Source organism: Terrapene carolina, unplaced genomic scaffold, assembly GCF_002925995.2.
Source record: "Terrapene carolina triunguis isolate 2854851 unplaced genomic scaffold, T_m_triunguis-2.0 Scaffold192, whole genome shotgun sequence".
NCBI classification, from domain to species: domain Eukaryota; kingdom Metazoa; phylum Chordata; order Testudines; family Emydidae; genus Terrapene; species Terrapene triunguis.
In genome coordinates this window covers 10,599,901-10,616,915 of record NW_020664543.1, presented here as the reverse complement: position 1 = coordinate 10,616,915, position 17,015 = coordinate 10,599,901, and the positions used below count along the sequence as shown (strand labels likewise).

The 17,015-nt window shown below is 42.5% G+C and overlaps 1 protein-coding gene across 1 annotated transcript in view; it reads left to right on the top strand.

The window, feature by feature from the left end:
* TOM1L1 (target of myb1 like 1 membrane trafficking protein) overlaps positions 1-16,209 on the top strand; it is a 35,752-nt gene extending 19,543 nt beyond the window's left edge. The window contains exons 8-15 of the mRNA XM_026654531.2: positions 2,644-2,777; positions 7,512-7,572; positions 9,173-9,293; positions 10,567-10,663; positions 11,192-11,252; positions 12,522-12,621; positions 12,943-13,024; positions 15,852-16,209. Coding sequence (XP_026510316.1) covers positions 2,644-2,777; positions 7,512-7,572; positions 9,173-9,293; positions 10,567-10,663; positions 11,192-11,252; positions 12,522-12,621; positions 12,943-13,024; positions 15,852-15,918 — 723 coding nt within the window. The 3' untranslated portion in view covers positions 15,919-16,209. The remainder of the gene's footprint in view (positions 1-2,643; positions 2,778-7,511; positions 7,573-9,172; positions 9,294-10,566; positions 10,664-11,191; positions 11,253-12,521; positions 12,622-12,942; positions 13,025-15,851) is intronic.
* Positions 16,210-17,015: the final 806 nt, after the last annotated feature.

Genomic DNA, 17,015 nt, shown 5'->3' with positions numbered 1-17,015 from the left:
TGGACATCTCAAATGTCCAGGATGTACACCAAGAGCCATGAGCAGTTTGAAGGGCTTGTGAAACCTTTCTCCTGTTCACTCAAGGTCACGGTGCCTTCATTATGTCAGACAACATCACAATCACCTCTTACATAACGAACAGGGAAAAATGCGATCCGTCCCCCTGTGTGCAGAAACGTTGAGTCTGTGGAACTGGTGCGTCAGCAATCAGATTACCCTGTTGGCCGTCTACCTCCCAGGAAACCAGAATGTGCTGAGAGTGGCTCTCTCAGCAGCCACTTTGTGGTCAATCACGAGTGGGAGCTTCACGACACTGGTAAACAATATTTTTGCTCTGTGGGGAATGCCCCACCAAGAACCTGTTTTTCTCCCAAACAGGAAATGCAACATATACTGTTCTGGAGGAGCCCTGGGTCACCACTCACAGAGCAACACTCTACTTCTTCCATGGTCAGATCATCTGATCTATGCCTTCCCTCCACTACCACCCCTGCCTCGAGTCTTGTGCAAGATTTGGCAGGACAGGGCACGCACTATTCTCAATGCCCCAACTGGTCCAGACAGTTGAGGTTCCTAAACCTCCTATGCATGTCATCTCGAGCACCAATCATTATTCCTACATTTCCCGATCTCCTGACTCAAGGGAGCAGCAAAATCAGGCATCCCAACCCACGGGCGCTTCATCTCAGAGCCTAGTTTTGTCCTTAGAGCAATTGTGTTCTGAAGCTGTATAGAACATCCTTTCTAGCAGTTGGAAGGAGTCCACTAGGAGATGTTATCTAGCCAAGTGTAAACATTTCTCTGTTTGGGTGCATCAAAGGCGTATTTCTCCAGAAGCCACAGATATTCCTCTCATTCTGGATTATATTCTTTCCTTGAAGACAGCAGGCTTGCTCATCCGTTCCTTACGGGTCCACATGGCAGCCATCAGTGCATACCATCTGCCTATACAGAGCTACTCAATCTTCACGCACCCTCTGACTAGCAAATTCTGGAAAGGCCTAATCAGAACTTTTTGCACCTATAAAAAAAAAACTTTTTGCACCTACTCTTCAATGGGATTTGCACCTTGTTCTCTCACTAGGCCTCCTTTTGAATAATTAGCCTCCTGCTCCATGTCTCTCCTATCCATGAAGGTTGCATTCCTGGTAGCCACCACCTCAACCAGGAAGGCTGGTGAACTTGGGACGTTGATGGCAGATCCCCCTTACACTATAGTGCATAAGGACAAGGTTTCATTATGTTTACACACTAAATTCACCGGCTCCACAGTAGTCTGAGTTTCACCTGAACCAGTCTATCCATTTACCAGTGTTCTTCCCAAATCCTCATCCATCCTCAGAAGAAAGGAGGTTCCGTTCTCTTGACATTTGATGAGCCGCAGCCTTTTACCTGCAGACAATGAAAACAGTCGGGAAATCCCATAGACTATTTGTCGCCATATTGGAAGGGGTCTGGTTATATCCTCTGAAAGAATCTCAAAACGGATCTGGGGCTGTGTTTCGCTCTGCTATCAGCTGTCTAATTGTCTCTTTCCACAAGAGAGCAAGCAGCGTCTACAGTACTGCTTCGAGGAGTGCCTCTTCTTGATATTTGTGAGACAGCTACGCGGAGCTCAGTCCACGTGTTTGTGAGACACTCTGCATTGGTACAGGACTCCTTTACTGCTGCATCTTTTGGAATAGCAGTCCTTCATACAGCTCTGCCATCTATTATCTCACACCCTCCTCCTATTTAAGTACTACTTGTCAGTCACCCACATTGGAATACACATAGGGACTAGCACTCGAAAAAGAAGAGAAAGTTACTTGCCTTATAGTAACTGGAGGTTCTTGGAGATGTGTGGTCCTTATCTGTATTCCACTACCTTGACCTCCTTCCATTAAAACAACAAGGAGTCCGGTGGCACTTTAAAGACTAACAGATTTATTTGGGCATAAGCTTTTGTTGGTAAAAAACCCACTTGTTCAGATGCAAGGGTTTTTTACCCATGAAAGCTTATGCCCAAATAAATCTGTTAGTCTTTAAGATGCCACCGGACTCCTTGTTGTTTCTGTGGATACAGGCTAACACGGCTACCCTCTGATACTTGACCTCCTTTCACTGCGCTTCAGATCTTCTCTGATTTGCAGTGAAGAAGGAACTGGAAAGGCGGTTGGTCCGCCCCGCCCTTTATCTCCTCAGTCGGAGGCACGAGAAAACCAGGGCAGATGTGCAGGCTAACGGACACTGCTTTCGAAATTCTCTGGCTCCAGGCACGTAGAACCCATGCATACCCACAGTGGAACATGAATAGGGACCACACCTCTCGAGGAACCTCTAGTTACTATAAAGTACGTGACTTTCTCTTTATGGAAGAAGATGACTTTCCAGAAATGAGGCTGGGTTATGAGTTGGGGTAGGAGTGCTGGTCATGGTGATAGCAATTATCAGCCGCATTTTGTAGAAAGTTTGCCAGAAAGGGACTTGAGAATCAAATATAAGGGATTTGGGGCTCACCCTTTAAACTGTATGTGGTCATGTGAATTAGACCGTGCATTACCCTTGCGTCTCCAGCACCCAAAAGTTTTATAATTCTCCTCCCAAACTGACAAATGGGAGAAACCACAATGATGATGATTTTGTTTTTTTTTTCCTGGAAAGAAACTGTACAAGATATGTCGGGTGATGCAGGAGAGGATCGTGGAACTGCTGGTGGCAGTGGAGAATGAAGATGTGTTAGCTGAATTAATACAAGTGAATGAAGATCTGAATAACGTCCTCCTGGGCCATGAAAGGTAAATTTATTAGTGAAACCAGAACCTGTCTTTTCCACTTTGGTCTCAATAACAGGTTCTCCTGACTGGGCCGACCAAATCTGTTACATTTTTTTTTAACACTCAAGTATGATGTTTATGTCATAGTGCAGGGAAGCTGCACCTGTATTCCCCCTCCAAGGTCCAGCAAGGGCACCCACTCTCAGGCATTCAGCTCCCCAGCAATCACCTCCCTTGGGCGGAGACACATGTCTCTATCACTTCTGACCGGAGTGTTTCCAGGCTGCACAGTTCCCTGCCTGCCCTGTGAATTCCCCAGCAAACTCCTAAAATACTTAAACTTAATGCAATTAGGTATAACTTAATTCACACAGGAAACTGTTATATCTGTTGCGGTTTAATCTGCTCTTTCAGGGTGAAATTCACCCTTCTGCAGAGGACTAACATGAGGCATATGGGCCATTTAAGTGCCACTTGAGCTCTGAGGCTTAAATGGTCCATATGACTGGTGCTGGCTGTCTCCAGAGAGATGAATTTCATCCTCCATCAACAAGAAAGGAACAGCGTGTTCCTTTTTGTGTTGTACTTATATTTATCTGCTGATCTTGTCTCTCCAGGCACTTGAGAAGCAGCAGACAGGTTAAAATTTGTAGAAGGGTCCCTAGAATACCAGCTTGCAGGGTAAACCAAAGTACTAGCGTAGCTGGGAATAATAAAGCATGAGGAAAGAAACAGGCGCTGAGTCCTTCTGTTAGCATGGGACTCGGATACAGTGGATTTGGCTTCAGTCAATTATGAGCTCTCTTTGTTCCTTTGGTTACCCACATGCTGAGCTTAACTGCAGCATGCACATGCTCCTCGGGAAGACCGACAGTTTTACTGCAGGCATCAGCCAAAGAGTGGAGTTCCTGCTTCCTTAAAAGGATCACATGCGGCTCTCCACAGTAGCAAACAAGTGATTCTACCCCTCCCCTCCCTCCCCCCCCACTGCAGGCACAAATAGGTATTATTTCACACAAGGAAATCCTGGATGCTTGAGGTGTTGACATCTGCATTTATTTACTTATTGATTTCATCAGTGGGATAACTAGGGCTTAGCAAATACCAGAATTTCAGCATTTCCCAAGCAACAAATAACAGAGATCATCCTGGTATATGATTTGTCTTAGCTGTGAATGGATGGCTTTCCTAACCAGAGGTGAGATGACTGTGTTGTAAAAACCATTCTTCAGCACCATGTGGGTTGGGGAACAAATTGAAGGCTTGTGCTTCCCACATAGGGAAAATTAAGCCTTTCAAGGAGCATTGAACTCTTTGGTTTTTGGGCTGGGCAGAATGGAGTGCACTGATGAGACCACACTCTTCTTCATCCATCAGCTATGATGGCCCATCAGTAGATTGTCATCAAGAAGACCAACTTCTCGCGTATTTAACACTTCACAGGACACCACAAATTTCTGGCAGGCCTTGGAGACATGTCGTCCTGCCACATACTCTGTTCAGTCACTCACTGCTGAGGGACTGGCAAAGGGGGGCATATTAGAGGACAGTGGGGTGACCTGGGAGAAGGAGAGTAGAATAAAGAGGAGTTGCAATGACCAGGAAAGGGAAGAGGAACAGAGTGGGGTAAGGGAGGGGAGGAAAGCTCCAATTAATGCCTCGTCCTTGTTTGTCTTCTGTCGGTTCCAGTTTATTTCAGAAGAACTTTGATTAACGTCTTCCCGCCACAATCCTTAGCGCTGTCACACTTGGAATGTGTGCTCCAGGCATATATCACAAGATTGTTTTTCCATTGTGTGACTTTCTGATACAAGAGCAATTGTTGTGGAAACTCTGAAGCTGCTAACAGCATGAACTGAGAGGCTCTTAAAAGCTGTTTTTAGCTGCTGTTAAATCTGTGCAGGTATTGCTGTTCTGTCCCTGTAGTGGGTCTTCGGAAAATCCAAATAAAATGTGTTCCCTTTGGAAAATAACCCTGACCTCTGAGAATTTGCACAGTGAGCTTTTGGTTGTAGCAGGGATGACAGCATATAGACAGTCAGCAACGGGTATGATGAAACAAAGCTATTAATAAGTAAAATAGATGAACTTTGTTTTTTGGGGGCGCAAGAGGGAGTTAAAGACAAAACAAGAACCCATGCTGGTTACATTAATCTTTAATGGCTCAGTCTGGCTTACAATTTTGGCTTTGGGACTCTCATTAAAGTTCCAGGAATATGTTTGGTTCTGTGTGTGTACAGCCCCTAGCACAATGGGTTCATGATTGGCATTCCTAGGCACTACTTCTATACAAATAATTATCATAATAATATATATGTTCAAAATAATAACAGAAGTTAATGAGCATCATGTGGCTTGCACTTGCAGTTAATACTTCAAAATTCCTTGATTTTCTGGTTTTAATTTGGATTATTATTATTATTATTATTATTATTGTTTGTTGATATTATTATTATTTTATAATTAACTGACTCTATCCAAAAGAATGCCAAAACATTTTTCAGACTACATAATAGGTTGCTTTTTTTTTTATATACAGTGTTTTTTCATCAGAGGACCAAAGCATTCTGCAGAGATGGGTGACGTTAATTCATCCACCTGAAATACCTGTGAGGTGAATCAGTAAATATCATTGTCCCTATGTTTACAGCTGCAGAAACTAGTGTCACTCTGAGTTAGTTTCCCAGACCACAGAAGAGCTCTGTGTAAGCTCGAAAGCTTTGTCTCTCGCGCCAACAGAAGTTGGTCCAATTAAAGGTATTCCTCGCCCTCCTTGGCTCATTGATTATAATGGCATTTAGTCAGGGCAGCAGGTTTAAGACTGTCGCAAAGAATGCTGTGAGATCTCTCACGATCAGGAGGAGTCAGTACTCCCGTGCAACACTGTCTACACTAGGAGTTTCCAGACCTGTAATTCGCATTGGGTGCAACTCCATCGGTGGTAGCCCTGGTGGAAGTTGCGGTGTAGAAAAGGTTCAGATGTTTTTATCCCTGTGTAATTTAACTTAAAGATTCAAGGATTCCAAGCTTGTTCAATACACCCACTTCTAAAGAACAGCTCTGCAGAACACCATCCCAAAGGCCAGAGCAGACTTGTCTCTGTTTCACTGTGGATTTACTGACTTGGAAAAACATGGTGATTTCTACACTGAGCAATTACAGCATCCCTTCAGCTGTAGCCTGGGATCTGTCTCAGTTGAAACAAATATTCTGTTGTGTATTACACAGCTGCGTGGTTAATACATACTCACCCCTAGTATGGTTCCTTTTAGGCCTATCCATGAGGTATTGTGAACAGAAAGCTTTGCAATTTTAAAAAATCAAAATGTTGCATTAGTGGCATCTTTGAAGGTTACTGACTATATTTTGCACTGACCACTGCTCTGGCAACATCTTAGTTACTATGGCGTATGAAGTAAAGAATGACCACATTAGAAGCAACAACTTACCAATTACATTGCAAGCCTTGTGTCTCCTTCCAACAAGACAACCAGCCTTCAGAGAGTGTTATCCCTTTTGCAAATGCTTCAGTGTGTATAACTTGTGTTTAGTTTTTGCACAAATATCTTATCTCTGTCACACAGATGCTCTAACGAGTGGAACCAGTGGGTATGCCGTAAACAACGACAATCTTGCCCCATCCTTCCTTCCTTCCTTTTTTTACCCTCAAACCTCTTCCAAACGCTTCAGCCAAACTGTCGTATTTTCCCAGTGTCATTCTCACAAACTTTCATGCTATTCTTCACAATATTTTATTCAGTTGACTCGTAAAGTTTAGTGTTTGTAGCTGCGGGTTATGTTTTACAATTCACTCTTTAAAGAGAGTTTTTCACTTCTTGCCTGAGGAAGTTTGTAATGTTAGTAAAATACAAATGAGTTTCCCTTTTGGTTTCTGTAAATCCCATTTATCCAAATGGTGACCTAGAATCTTCTTAATACTGACGATTAACATTTTTCTTGGAAAGCTGAAACTTCCCCCTGAATTATGAATAATAGCTTGTGGGTATGCCTCAACAAATCCCCAGTGAAACAGTTCACCTGTTGATTGAAAGGGCAAATAATTGCTCATGGGAGTGTGAAATTGGTCAAAGACTATTTTAGCATTCTCATGCAGTAGTACTGTATACTTATTTAACTGTCATTTCTGGTTGCAGTTGCATTGTACCTCAAAGCTGCTATACATGTTATTTGCAGTGGTTTCTACTGGCTTGGTTAATATTTGCTACATATGGATTTATTATTTGCTATAGGAAATCCTCAGTATGCCCTTGAATACACAGGTATGTGAGATGCTAAAAATTATATAGGTATGTTTTTAACTAGTTGCAGCTGTTTATATACATTTGAGTGGCAGTATGACTGCTTTAAGGCAAGTCACGTTGCATTTCCTGTATCTGATTATCAACAAAGATTCTGGGCAGAGTCCCAGTGAAGTCAAGGACAGTGGTCTCTGCGTGTGTAGTCTACTGGCCTGCTGCATGGAACCATGACTCTAGTGGTTTTGATAACTCTACCATAGTAGTTCTTCCTTATGTCAAGTGACACAGAGCTGTGGTTCTGATTCTAATATTCCTACTGAGGACATTAGTGTCTGTATGTGCATTTGGCTGGGGCTTGTTAAATACTTTTCTAGATCCTTTTGTAGGATCAGACCTTTGCAGTAACTGCTGGATTCTTATGAATGACACTTTCTTTTTGAGTGATACACCTGGGACGTTTAAGACTCAATTATTGACAATGTACCACTTCCAACAGGTTTTCTCGGAACAGAGTGCGTTTCTTGGAGAATCAGCGAATCCAGCGTGAGCAAGCAGAGGTGAGTAGTTAAGGACAAATCCCATCAACTCAGGGTAAGAATCTGGCTAAGATTTTATAAACCAGAGCTTTTCCTCTTATTTGTTACAACAAATGTGCTTTTGTGACCTAAGGAATTCTATTTGCTTGCTATCCTCTGTTGGACTCAATATTCTGTCTCCAACAGAGGATAATGTTGCTCTATTAATTTGCAAGAGTTCCACTTACATTTTGTAGCACAAGTATCAAATTACTTTCAAATATAACATGGAGAATAGGAAAGGACAACTGGAAAAGAGAGAAAATCTATTCAAATGCAGTTTTATTACCTCTATTGCTGCGTACTAGATTCAATTCTAATCTCTCACATGATGTGAAGAGATTTGTTTCTTTTCATCTGTAGTCTTATTTTTCACTTATTGTCTCTAGGGGCGTTTATGAAGCTGGAAAATGAATTTTTAAAGGCTACTTTTCTCCCATCACTGCTCCTATTTTATTAACCATGCTGGCCCTAACAGTGATACACACGTTTTACCTTGTACAAAGCCAAAATTAACTCCGTTTCCTTTACATCCTGCATGAGGCTGATTATATTGTGATTGAAATATAGTCCATAATTATTACAGGAAGGTAGTAATCAATTTGGGTTTTTCGATGAAACACTCCTATAACTGGCTTCTATTTGTAGTCAGATAGTCCATTGGTAGTTTCTGACTTTTGGATGGGTTAATAGTCCAAAATGATCCAGTTTGCAGATTATGTAGCTCATTCACAAGTCCCCAAGTTTAAAATAAATTTGTTTTCGCTAGTACTAACAAAACACTTTTATATCAAACATGTGATATAGTTAATTCCCTTCTGATTTCATTCTTAACTCTATTAAGACACACCTGGGCTTAAATTGCAGCAAAGGAAGTTCAGGTTGGACATTAGGAAAATCTTCCTAAGTGTCAGGAATAAATTGCCTAGGGAGGTTGTGGAATCTCCATCATTAGAGATTTTAAGAGCAGCCTATACAAACACCTGTCAGGGATGGTCTAGCTAATACTTAGTCCCACCATGAGTGCAGGGGACTGGACTAGGTGACCTCTCAAGGTCCTTTCCAGTCTTACGATTCTATGTTCACTAGACCTGAGTAGGAAACAGTTTTCCTGTCTTGCAGAAATTTGAGATTTTTTTTAAACATTTTTCTGTCCTGAATCAGTCAAAAAGTAAAAAAAAAAAAAAAAAATTCTTAAAATAAAAATTTAAAAAAAAAAATGGATTGGGTCATTCGAAACATTTCATTTCAATTTTTTTAAAAAAAATACTATAAATTAATTTAAATTCTGAAACAAAAATTTTGAGCCACTTTTTAATTTTGAAAATGTCAAAATGGGATGTTTTCACAACTTCAGAACTTTTCTTTTCAAAATTTTTTAAAACGGGAAATTCAAAACCAACTTATTCCTACAAACAGTTCTGGTTTTGATAAACTGGCATTTAAAAAAAAAATCATAGAAAAATTCCCAACCAGCTCTACTGGTCACCTTTCCTCAATAATATTCAGATTCTGATTTCAAATGTTTGTATTAAGTGACAATAGCAACTTAAGTTTACTTTTAAACTCTTTTTCTTCTTAGATCTATAGCAAACAACCATCTGCTCCATCATGTGATCTACTTGACGTCAATTCAAGTTCTTCAATTCCTGTGTCAGCATTGGGGGGAACTGGCCCTGAGACTCCTCAGTTTTCAGAATTAAGTGAGTGAAATATTTGTATTTTCTCTGAAACATTAGGAAGTTTGATATAAAGTATTTCTAACCTTGTGGTGCTGGAGCCTATGCAGATGGAATGAAAGTATGCTGATTCACATCACATGGATGTGGGACTAGAGGGCCGCAAAACTAATGAAGACATTTCTGAAAGTAAGAGTTGCTTGCTGCTGCCATGTCCCGCTGCTGATCTGATTCAAGCGTGTTTTCCTCAGATGAATTTCAAATACATCTGAGAGGAAACAAAATGTAGGCCCTGATGAGAGAGTGAATGTGCACGGTATCAAACAGAACACTGGCCCCAACACAATACACTATTGCAGGAATGGACATCTGATGTTGGATAAATGAACTACCATAACAAACCATATAAAGATGAGGTTTTTTGTGTACATCTCCTGAATGTCATTTTGGAATGGCTCACAATCAATGAGAGCGGTGTTATTCCTTTGTAGTGTTCTTTCCTAAAACAAAGAACCACTGTGGCCAGAACAAGAAATTCCTTGCAAGAGACAAATGTGTATCCAAATGAAAACGAGAGTTCTGATTTGAATCTTTAAGGGAAAGTAGAGCTGATTTACTATTGTATACTTAAGGTAGTTTGTACAAAAATCTGTTGATGTGAGAGGTTGTGTTTTGAAATAATCTGCCTCCTCCGTTATTAAATGGGGGATCATTAATAATTTACAAGGAAGCAATCTCTGTCATCCATGCCCAAGAACGTCCATATAACCATGCACCTACATAACAGCTCTTGCTGGCACAAGTTGTTTGTTCTGTAGGTTCAGAAGGGAAATGCATACTTATCCTTTCTGAACTTCCTAAATATGTTCAAGGAGCCCCTTCAAATCTGCAACATGTTACTTAGGTCGGGAGAGGTAAGAACTCAGAGTAAATGTGTTGTTATCCTACTAGAATAAGAAATGGGTGGTCCTCTGGTTTTAAAGTATGTTTCCTAATATGCATAGTGCCACTTCCCCCCCCAACCCCCCCGGCAATTTAAAATGTCAGGCAGAAATACAATGCATTTCTGAAATCAACTCTACATTTCTTACCACTTCAAAGGCAGAATTATAATATCTCTAAATGGAATAGCAGCATCTTCAGTATGTATTTCAAAGCAATTGCACAACACTGCAACTTCTTCACTGCAATTTTATACCCCCTCCAAAAAAAATCATTGATAAATAATAACCCAGCAAAGATTTAATTGTTTGCCAAATAACAGCTATGCAAGTTTTAATACCAGCTTGAATTTTAGATTGCAGATCTACAAGTGCTGCAGATCCAAGCATCCACCATCCTTTGCTCTACCCTCAGCTAGATTTACTAGCTATAGCAAACGCTCAACAGCCCTCGTAAGTAATATGTTACCAAGAAACTGTAGCATAATGTTTTCAGAGATGTTTGTTCTTTATATTGCTGCTCTGCCACGTACTTTTGGAAGGATCTGTGAATGTTTGGAACTACTTATGGTTTGCACACTTGTTCAATAAAAGAGGAATGCCTACCTTTTGCTCTAGATTCATCCTGTCACACTTTAAAAATAGGCTGCTTCTGTAATACCCCTTGACCAAAAATTAACACATTTAATAACCCAGCAGCCAAAAGTATATTTAAGATTTCCTACTCTCACTGTCTGGGAGAAACAAATGAGTCTTGCATAATGCCTTACAGATCAATAAACTAAGACAGCTTAGGACCTAGGAGAGCAAGTTCCAAACCTTGCAGAGACAGTTCTGGCAGCTGTCCCCTTTTGGTGACCCTGGTGATCTCAGCTCTGGCACAAGGTGACAGTCAGCCAATAGGAAAAAAAATCTAATTATATGAGTTCATGTTCTTCTATTCGTTTCTCAGTGACATTCCATGTGTTAATCGTTACCTAGGTTTGCAACTGAAGCACAAAGCACAAGCCAAAGCATCCCTGAAGGTCATATCTATAACAACGTGAGTAACAAGGATGCTCAGAATCGCAATCTTCCATGGCAAGTGTTAAAACGGCGGTCTCCTCCCTCTTGTTCTGCTAGCTGTCCAGATGGAAGTAAAAGATCCATCCCACAGCACTTTTCCAAAGCAATAGGGAACAACCTCAATGTGCAGGGCAACTTCCCATTCTCGATACAACACATTTTGTTCTGAAAGGTTGTGTGTGAGATGCTTGCTGTGGCCAGCTGGGTCGCTGCAGTTTGCCTAAGCCGTTACTGTATGAGTAGTATTTAGATAATTAATGGATGTATACCGCACATTGAGATTGCTGTATGAGAGAGCCACTATTCAGTGTGTTTACCCAGCTATAAGTTTCCTGTTGCAGACCATCTAGGCACTGTACATTTTTTGTTTTTTTGTTTTGTTTTTTTAATATAAAAACTTTAAGAAACGAACCAACCAGCCAAACTCCATGTAGGATAAATGGTGTATGGGCAAAATATCCCACCCACAAAGGCATGCATTCTCAGCTTAATATGAGGAATGTGTATGGTGGAGGGAAAGAAGATTGGATATAAAAGCAAAGGGAGTGGGGACCCAAATAAGCAAAATAAAATAAATGACTTGTATCAAACTTTGAAAACAGCCAGAGAGGAGGTTACTCATCTGTTCGTCAGTAGACCCTTTGGATGGGGAGCTCACCATGTCCAAGAAAGACTTGCTGCATTATTATCTATATTCTAGCAGCACCTAGAGATCAGGGCTATGTCGTGCTAGGTTGAATCTAGTGACTGAGGTGAGATCAACACTGACCAACCATAGCTGCAAAGCAGGGTTATAAGGAGAGAGGAAGTTACTCATGTGATTCTTGCCAAGATTACGAAGGGCTTTCTATGATCACATAAGAACTTGCATTGTATTCTTTGCAATCAGTACAAATCTTGGGAGGCTGGCATCACCCACTCCTTCACCCCTGCTGTCAAAGAGCAAGTTAACAGCCATGTACAAATCTCACAGCCTCTGGCTCAACGTATCAGAATAGAATATATACAAGTAAATTATACATATGTACACTACAGTAATAGAAATATTGGCTCTAGCAGTTTTACATGGAGAACAGCAATAGATGATTGTTTTGTGCTGCCTGACCTGATCTGTAGCCTTTGTCTGTTTTTACCATCTTACAAAATAAACAGTATAAAAAGGTTGTCTACCAGCATACAAATTTAAACATTTTTTTGTTTGCACTGCCTGCTTACATACTAACTTTATGATGATTGATTTCCTTAGCTTGCCACGCTTTTAAACCCAGTGCCTTTGCAGACTGTAAACCTCCAAACTGTTAATGCCTCATCACTGAATGAGACAACACCAGGTGCATCACCAGCAGGTAATAAAGTCATTTTACACTTCAGACCTAACCTCCACATTATGCATCTGTTTTCCCAGTGTCCCATAGGGACCTTGCATAGTGGATCTGAAGGGTCACAACAAAAAATCAGCAGCAAAAACTAACATGGTCCAAGGCTCTGTCTGATGACTTTGAGAAGTATGCATCTGTTTAATATTTAGAGCGTGAAAATGTATTGGGGATAATCAGTTGTTGTTTTATGTCAATTCAAGATGCAAAACAAAGCAAACGCTCATCAAGCATGTTATTTGCTTACTTTAAAATATGTATTAATTTGTCTTTTTTCCCGTCTCCCTTCAGACGTATCAAAGAGCAGTTCACAGACACCTCATTATTATGAGATAATGGAATTTGATCCTTTAGCGCCAAGCTACAGCACAGAGTGAGTAATTTTGAAAATTACTAATCTGCAGTTTCTCACTGCTTTTTAGTAGTGTATGATGGAATGATTTATTGGATGAGAGAGACAAGGTGGGTGAGGTAATATCTTTTATTTAGGGCTATCAATTAGCGGCCGTTAACGCGTGTGACTAACCCGTGTTAATCACAGACCCTCTGGAGGGCAGCGTGAGCTGCTCCGGAGAACCTGTCTGGTCAGGCACAGTAACAGAAGCTGCCACCAGATGGTGGGAAGAGAAGAGGCTCTAGAGTTTAGAGAAAGTAATGTGGTTTTCATCTCGGCGTTTTTAAAGTAAAAACAGGATGGCTAGGGGCTTGCCTGAGTGCCCTTCCACCCTCGCTTGCAGGGCTCGCCCAAGCCACCCTCCCTATGTCTCCTGGGGCTGCCCCCCCCCCCCCCCCGCCCCCCCCCCCCCCGGCTGCCCCCCACCTCCAGCTCCACACTGCCCACAGTGGGGTGTCCCCGTCCCAACCCTGTGCGGCCTGCAGCTGGGGCTGACCCCTCTCCCCCGTGCTGCCCGGGGCTGAGACTGACCCCCACCCTGAGCTCAGGGGCTGACCCCTCCCCCATCCCCTGAGTCCCGTGCTACTTGGGGTTGGGGCTGACCCCCACCCTCCCCCGAGCTCAGGGGCTAAGCCCCACCTCCGTGCCGCCCGCAGCTGGGCTGACCCTCCCCCCGCTCCAGACTGCCCACAACCGGGGCTCAATCCCCCCATCCAGTTCCGTGCTGCCCACAGCTGGGGCTGATCTTTCTCCCCCCTGAGCTCCATGCCTCCCCCGGCTGAAGCTGATCTCTCCCCCCAACCCAGCTCCGCGCCTCCCCCGGCTGAGGGATTCCCCACCCCTCCCCCCCAGCTCCGCGTCTCCCCCGGCTGAGGCTGATCTCTCCCCCACCCCCTGAGCACCGCACCTCCCCTGGCTGAGGCTGACACCCTCCCCACCCAACTCCAGCTCTGTGCTGCCAAGGGGTCAGCTCTGAAGCCAGCACTGCCTGCCAGCAGCAAATTTCTCCACTTTCCTGCTGGTGGGCGGGGCAGTGCTGAGCCGCCTCTCTCTGCTCTGCCGTACAGCCAGGATAAGTGCCCAGTTTTGGCGAAAAAGTAGGGCCGGCCGGGACAGAGCTGAAAAAGGGGACTGTCCTGGCCAAAACGGGATGGATTGGCACCCTAGCCAGCCCGGGCCCTATTGTTCCCAGCTGGCCCCTCACTCCCGGGACCAACCTCCCTGTGTCATGTCCCATTGCCCCTAGCTGGCTGCTCACTCCAGGGATACCCCACAGAGAACACGGGTCTGACAAGCTTAGCCTCCCTGCACCAACCTCTCCACCCCTGCAGTATGATGAGTCCCTGAGGTAAAATCCACCCTCCCTTGCAAACAAGGGCTCACTCAGCAGAAGGGAGCCCACCTAGCTCCGTAAAAGGAGGTGAGCCTGGTGAGCCCAGTACCAGAAATCACCCTTCCAGAAGCAGCAGCAAGACCCCTTCCTCACCCTCCTCCTGCACAAGTCATTGCTTACTTCCCCCCTCCCCTGTCCTCCCCCAACACTGAATGCTTGTTTGAGTGATTGGCTGAACAAGGAGTAGGACTGAGTGGACTTGTAGGCTCTAAAGTTTTACATTGTTTCATTGTTAAGTGCAGTTATTCTTTTTTACATAATTCTACATTTGTAAGTTCAATTTTCATGATAGAGATTGCTCTACAGTACTTCAATGGGGTGAATTGAAGTTTCTTTTATACAGTGCAAATGTTTAATAAAAAATAAATGTAAAGTGAGCACTGTACACTTTGTATGCTGTGTTGTAATTTAAATCAAAATATTTGAAAATGTAGAAAACATCCAAAAATATTTAAATAAATGATATTCTGTTATTGTTTAACAGCGCAATTAATAGCGATTAATTTTTTTAATTGCTTGACAGCCCTACTTTTATTGTATGTATTTCTTTTGCGAGTTAAAAATGTATGAGATTAATCAAATTGACGTAGGCATCAGGTGAAGGCGATTAACATTAATGGGAGTGGCTAAATTCTGTGCAGTTCTTTGAACATTCCTGGGTTAGCTAATTGGAGGGAGGGATAGCTCAGTGGTTTGTGCATTGGCCTGCTAAACGCAGGGTTGTGAGTTCAATCCTTGAGGGGGCCACTTAGGGATCTAGGGCGAAATCAGTGCTTGGTCCTGCTAGTGAAGGCAGGGGGCTGGACTCAATGACCTTTCAAGGTCCCTTCCAGCTCTAGGAGAGAGGATATCTCCATTTAAAAAAAAAATTTAAGCAATAAACCTGTGCAGGGTGTTTTATTAATAGGTAACTGGAAAAATAGCGAACCACCTATGTGCTGAAAAATAATTTACTTAACTCTTGTTCAATGGCATGAAAAGCTGAACATACCAGGACTGATCTTGGTGAGGGCAGCCCGCTATAGCCTCACGGTATTTATTAGCTCAGAGCTATCTTCTTTTGTAGTTTTAATTTATTAAAATCAGTATGTATTTCTTTAACTTTTTTGTTCTCCAGCTATTTTACTTCTGGAGACCTGAACCAAAATCCTATTTCATTCGAAAGTGAAAACAAGTTTAGTGGTGTCTCCTAGTGTCCCAGGTGGAGATGTACAGTATTTTCACAAATTCACCACAATTAGCAGTGTGCTCAATTTTGAACGCTGGCTGTCCTGCCACTTCAACTTCTGTCGAGTAGCCATTTTAGACACTTAAGAGAAATATTCACACTTGAGCAGGATTTCACTGGCACATTTTTGCTGAATAAAATGAAATGAGCATGACCTAGTATTTACCCTACTCTTCTTCTTCCAGAGCTATTTATGAAGAAATTGATGATTATATCTCCAAATCAGAAGTTAAAAAACATACAGATTGCTAAGAGTGGAAGGTGAACTCTCTTAATGAACACAAAAGTTATTCTCTGATGCCAGCACTAGACTGCTTTCTATAACTGACAAGTGAATACAAGGAAAACTCTTGTTTGCTATTTTGAACATAGCAACAAATAAGCATTGGAGTCTTGTGTTATCCACTTCCATGTGTTATGTTTGGATCTATTTTCAATTCTGATCATTGACACTTTATATAAGCGAAGTAAGGCCCCAAGTCTGCACACACTTATTTTTCAAGGGGACTATTATTGTATGTGTTTGCAGGATTGGGGCCTGAAATAAAATGTGTTTGCAGGATTGGGGCCTGTCTACAGAATAATGCACTCTGCCGCTAACTGAAGCAGAACACAAGCAGTCTTCAATTACAGAGGAAATCTTTGCTTCAAGATTAACTAACACGCTGAACTGCTTTATTTTTTATGTAGCAAACAAAATTAAACAACTATTCATCTACAGGAACTGCATAACTCAATCTGTTTTTCAGCATTAGTGCTCTTAGTTGGGCAACTAATGTGAGTGACACCATCCAAAAACCTAGGAGTTCTGTATCTGGGGCTAGGTTTACACTACCCGCCTGAATCGGCGGGTAGAAATCGATCTCTCGGGGATCGAATTATCGCGTCTCGTCGGGACGTGACAATCGATCCCCGAATCGATGCTCTTACTCCACCAGCAGAGGTGGGAGTAAGCGCCGTCGAAGGGGAGCCGCGGAGGTCGATTTTGCCGCCGTCCTCACAGCGGGGTAAGTCGGCTCTGATACGTCGAATTCAGCTACGCTATTCGCGTAGCTGAATTTGCGTACCTTAAATCGACCCCCCCGTAGTGAAGACCTGCCCTAGGAGCCTCGTATGTTAGATCTATCGACTGTTGTGTGAATATACTCACTATGGAACCCTTTTGCCTTTATATTTTGAATGCAGATGTTACTTCATTCTAAAACCTGATTCAAGTGTCTATTGTAATTGTAGGAGAAAAAAACACACCTACATTTTACACATGCTTTCGTTCAACGTACAGATTAATGGGTTTTGCCTTAATAAGGACCCACTCTGAGTTGGAGCCTGAGCGCTTTCTTCTGGGCTTG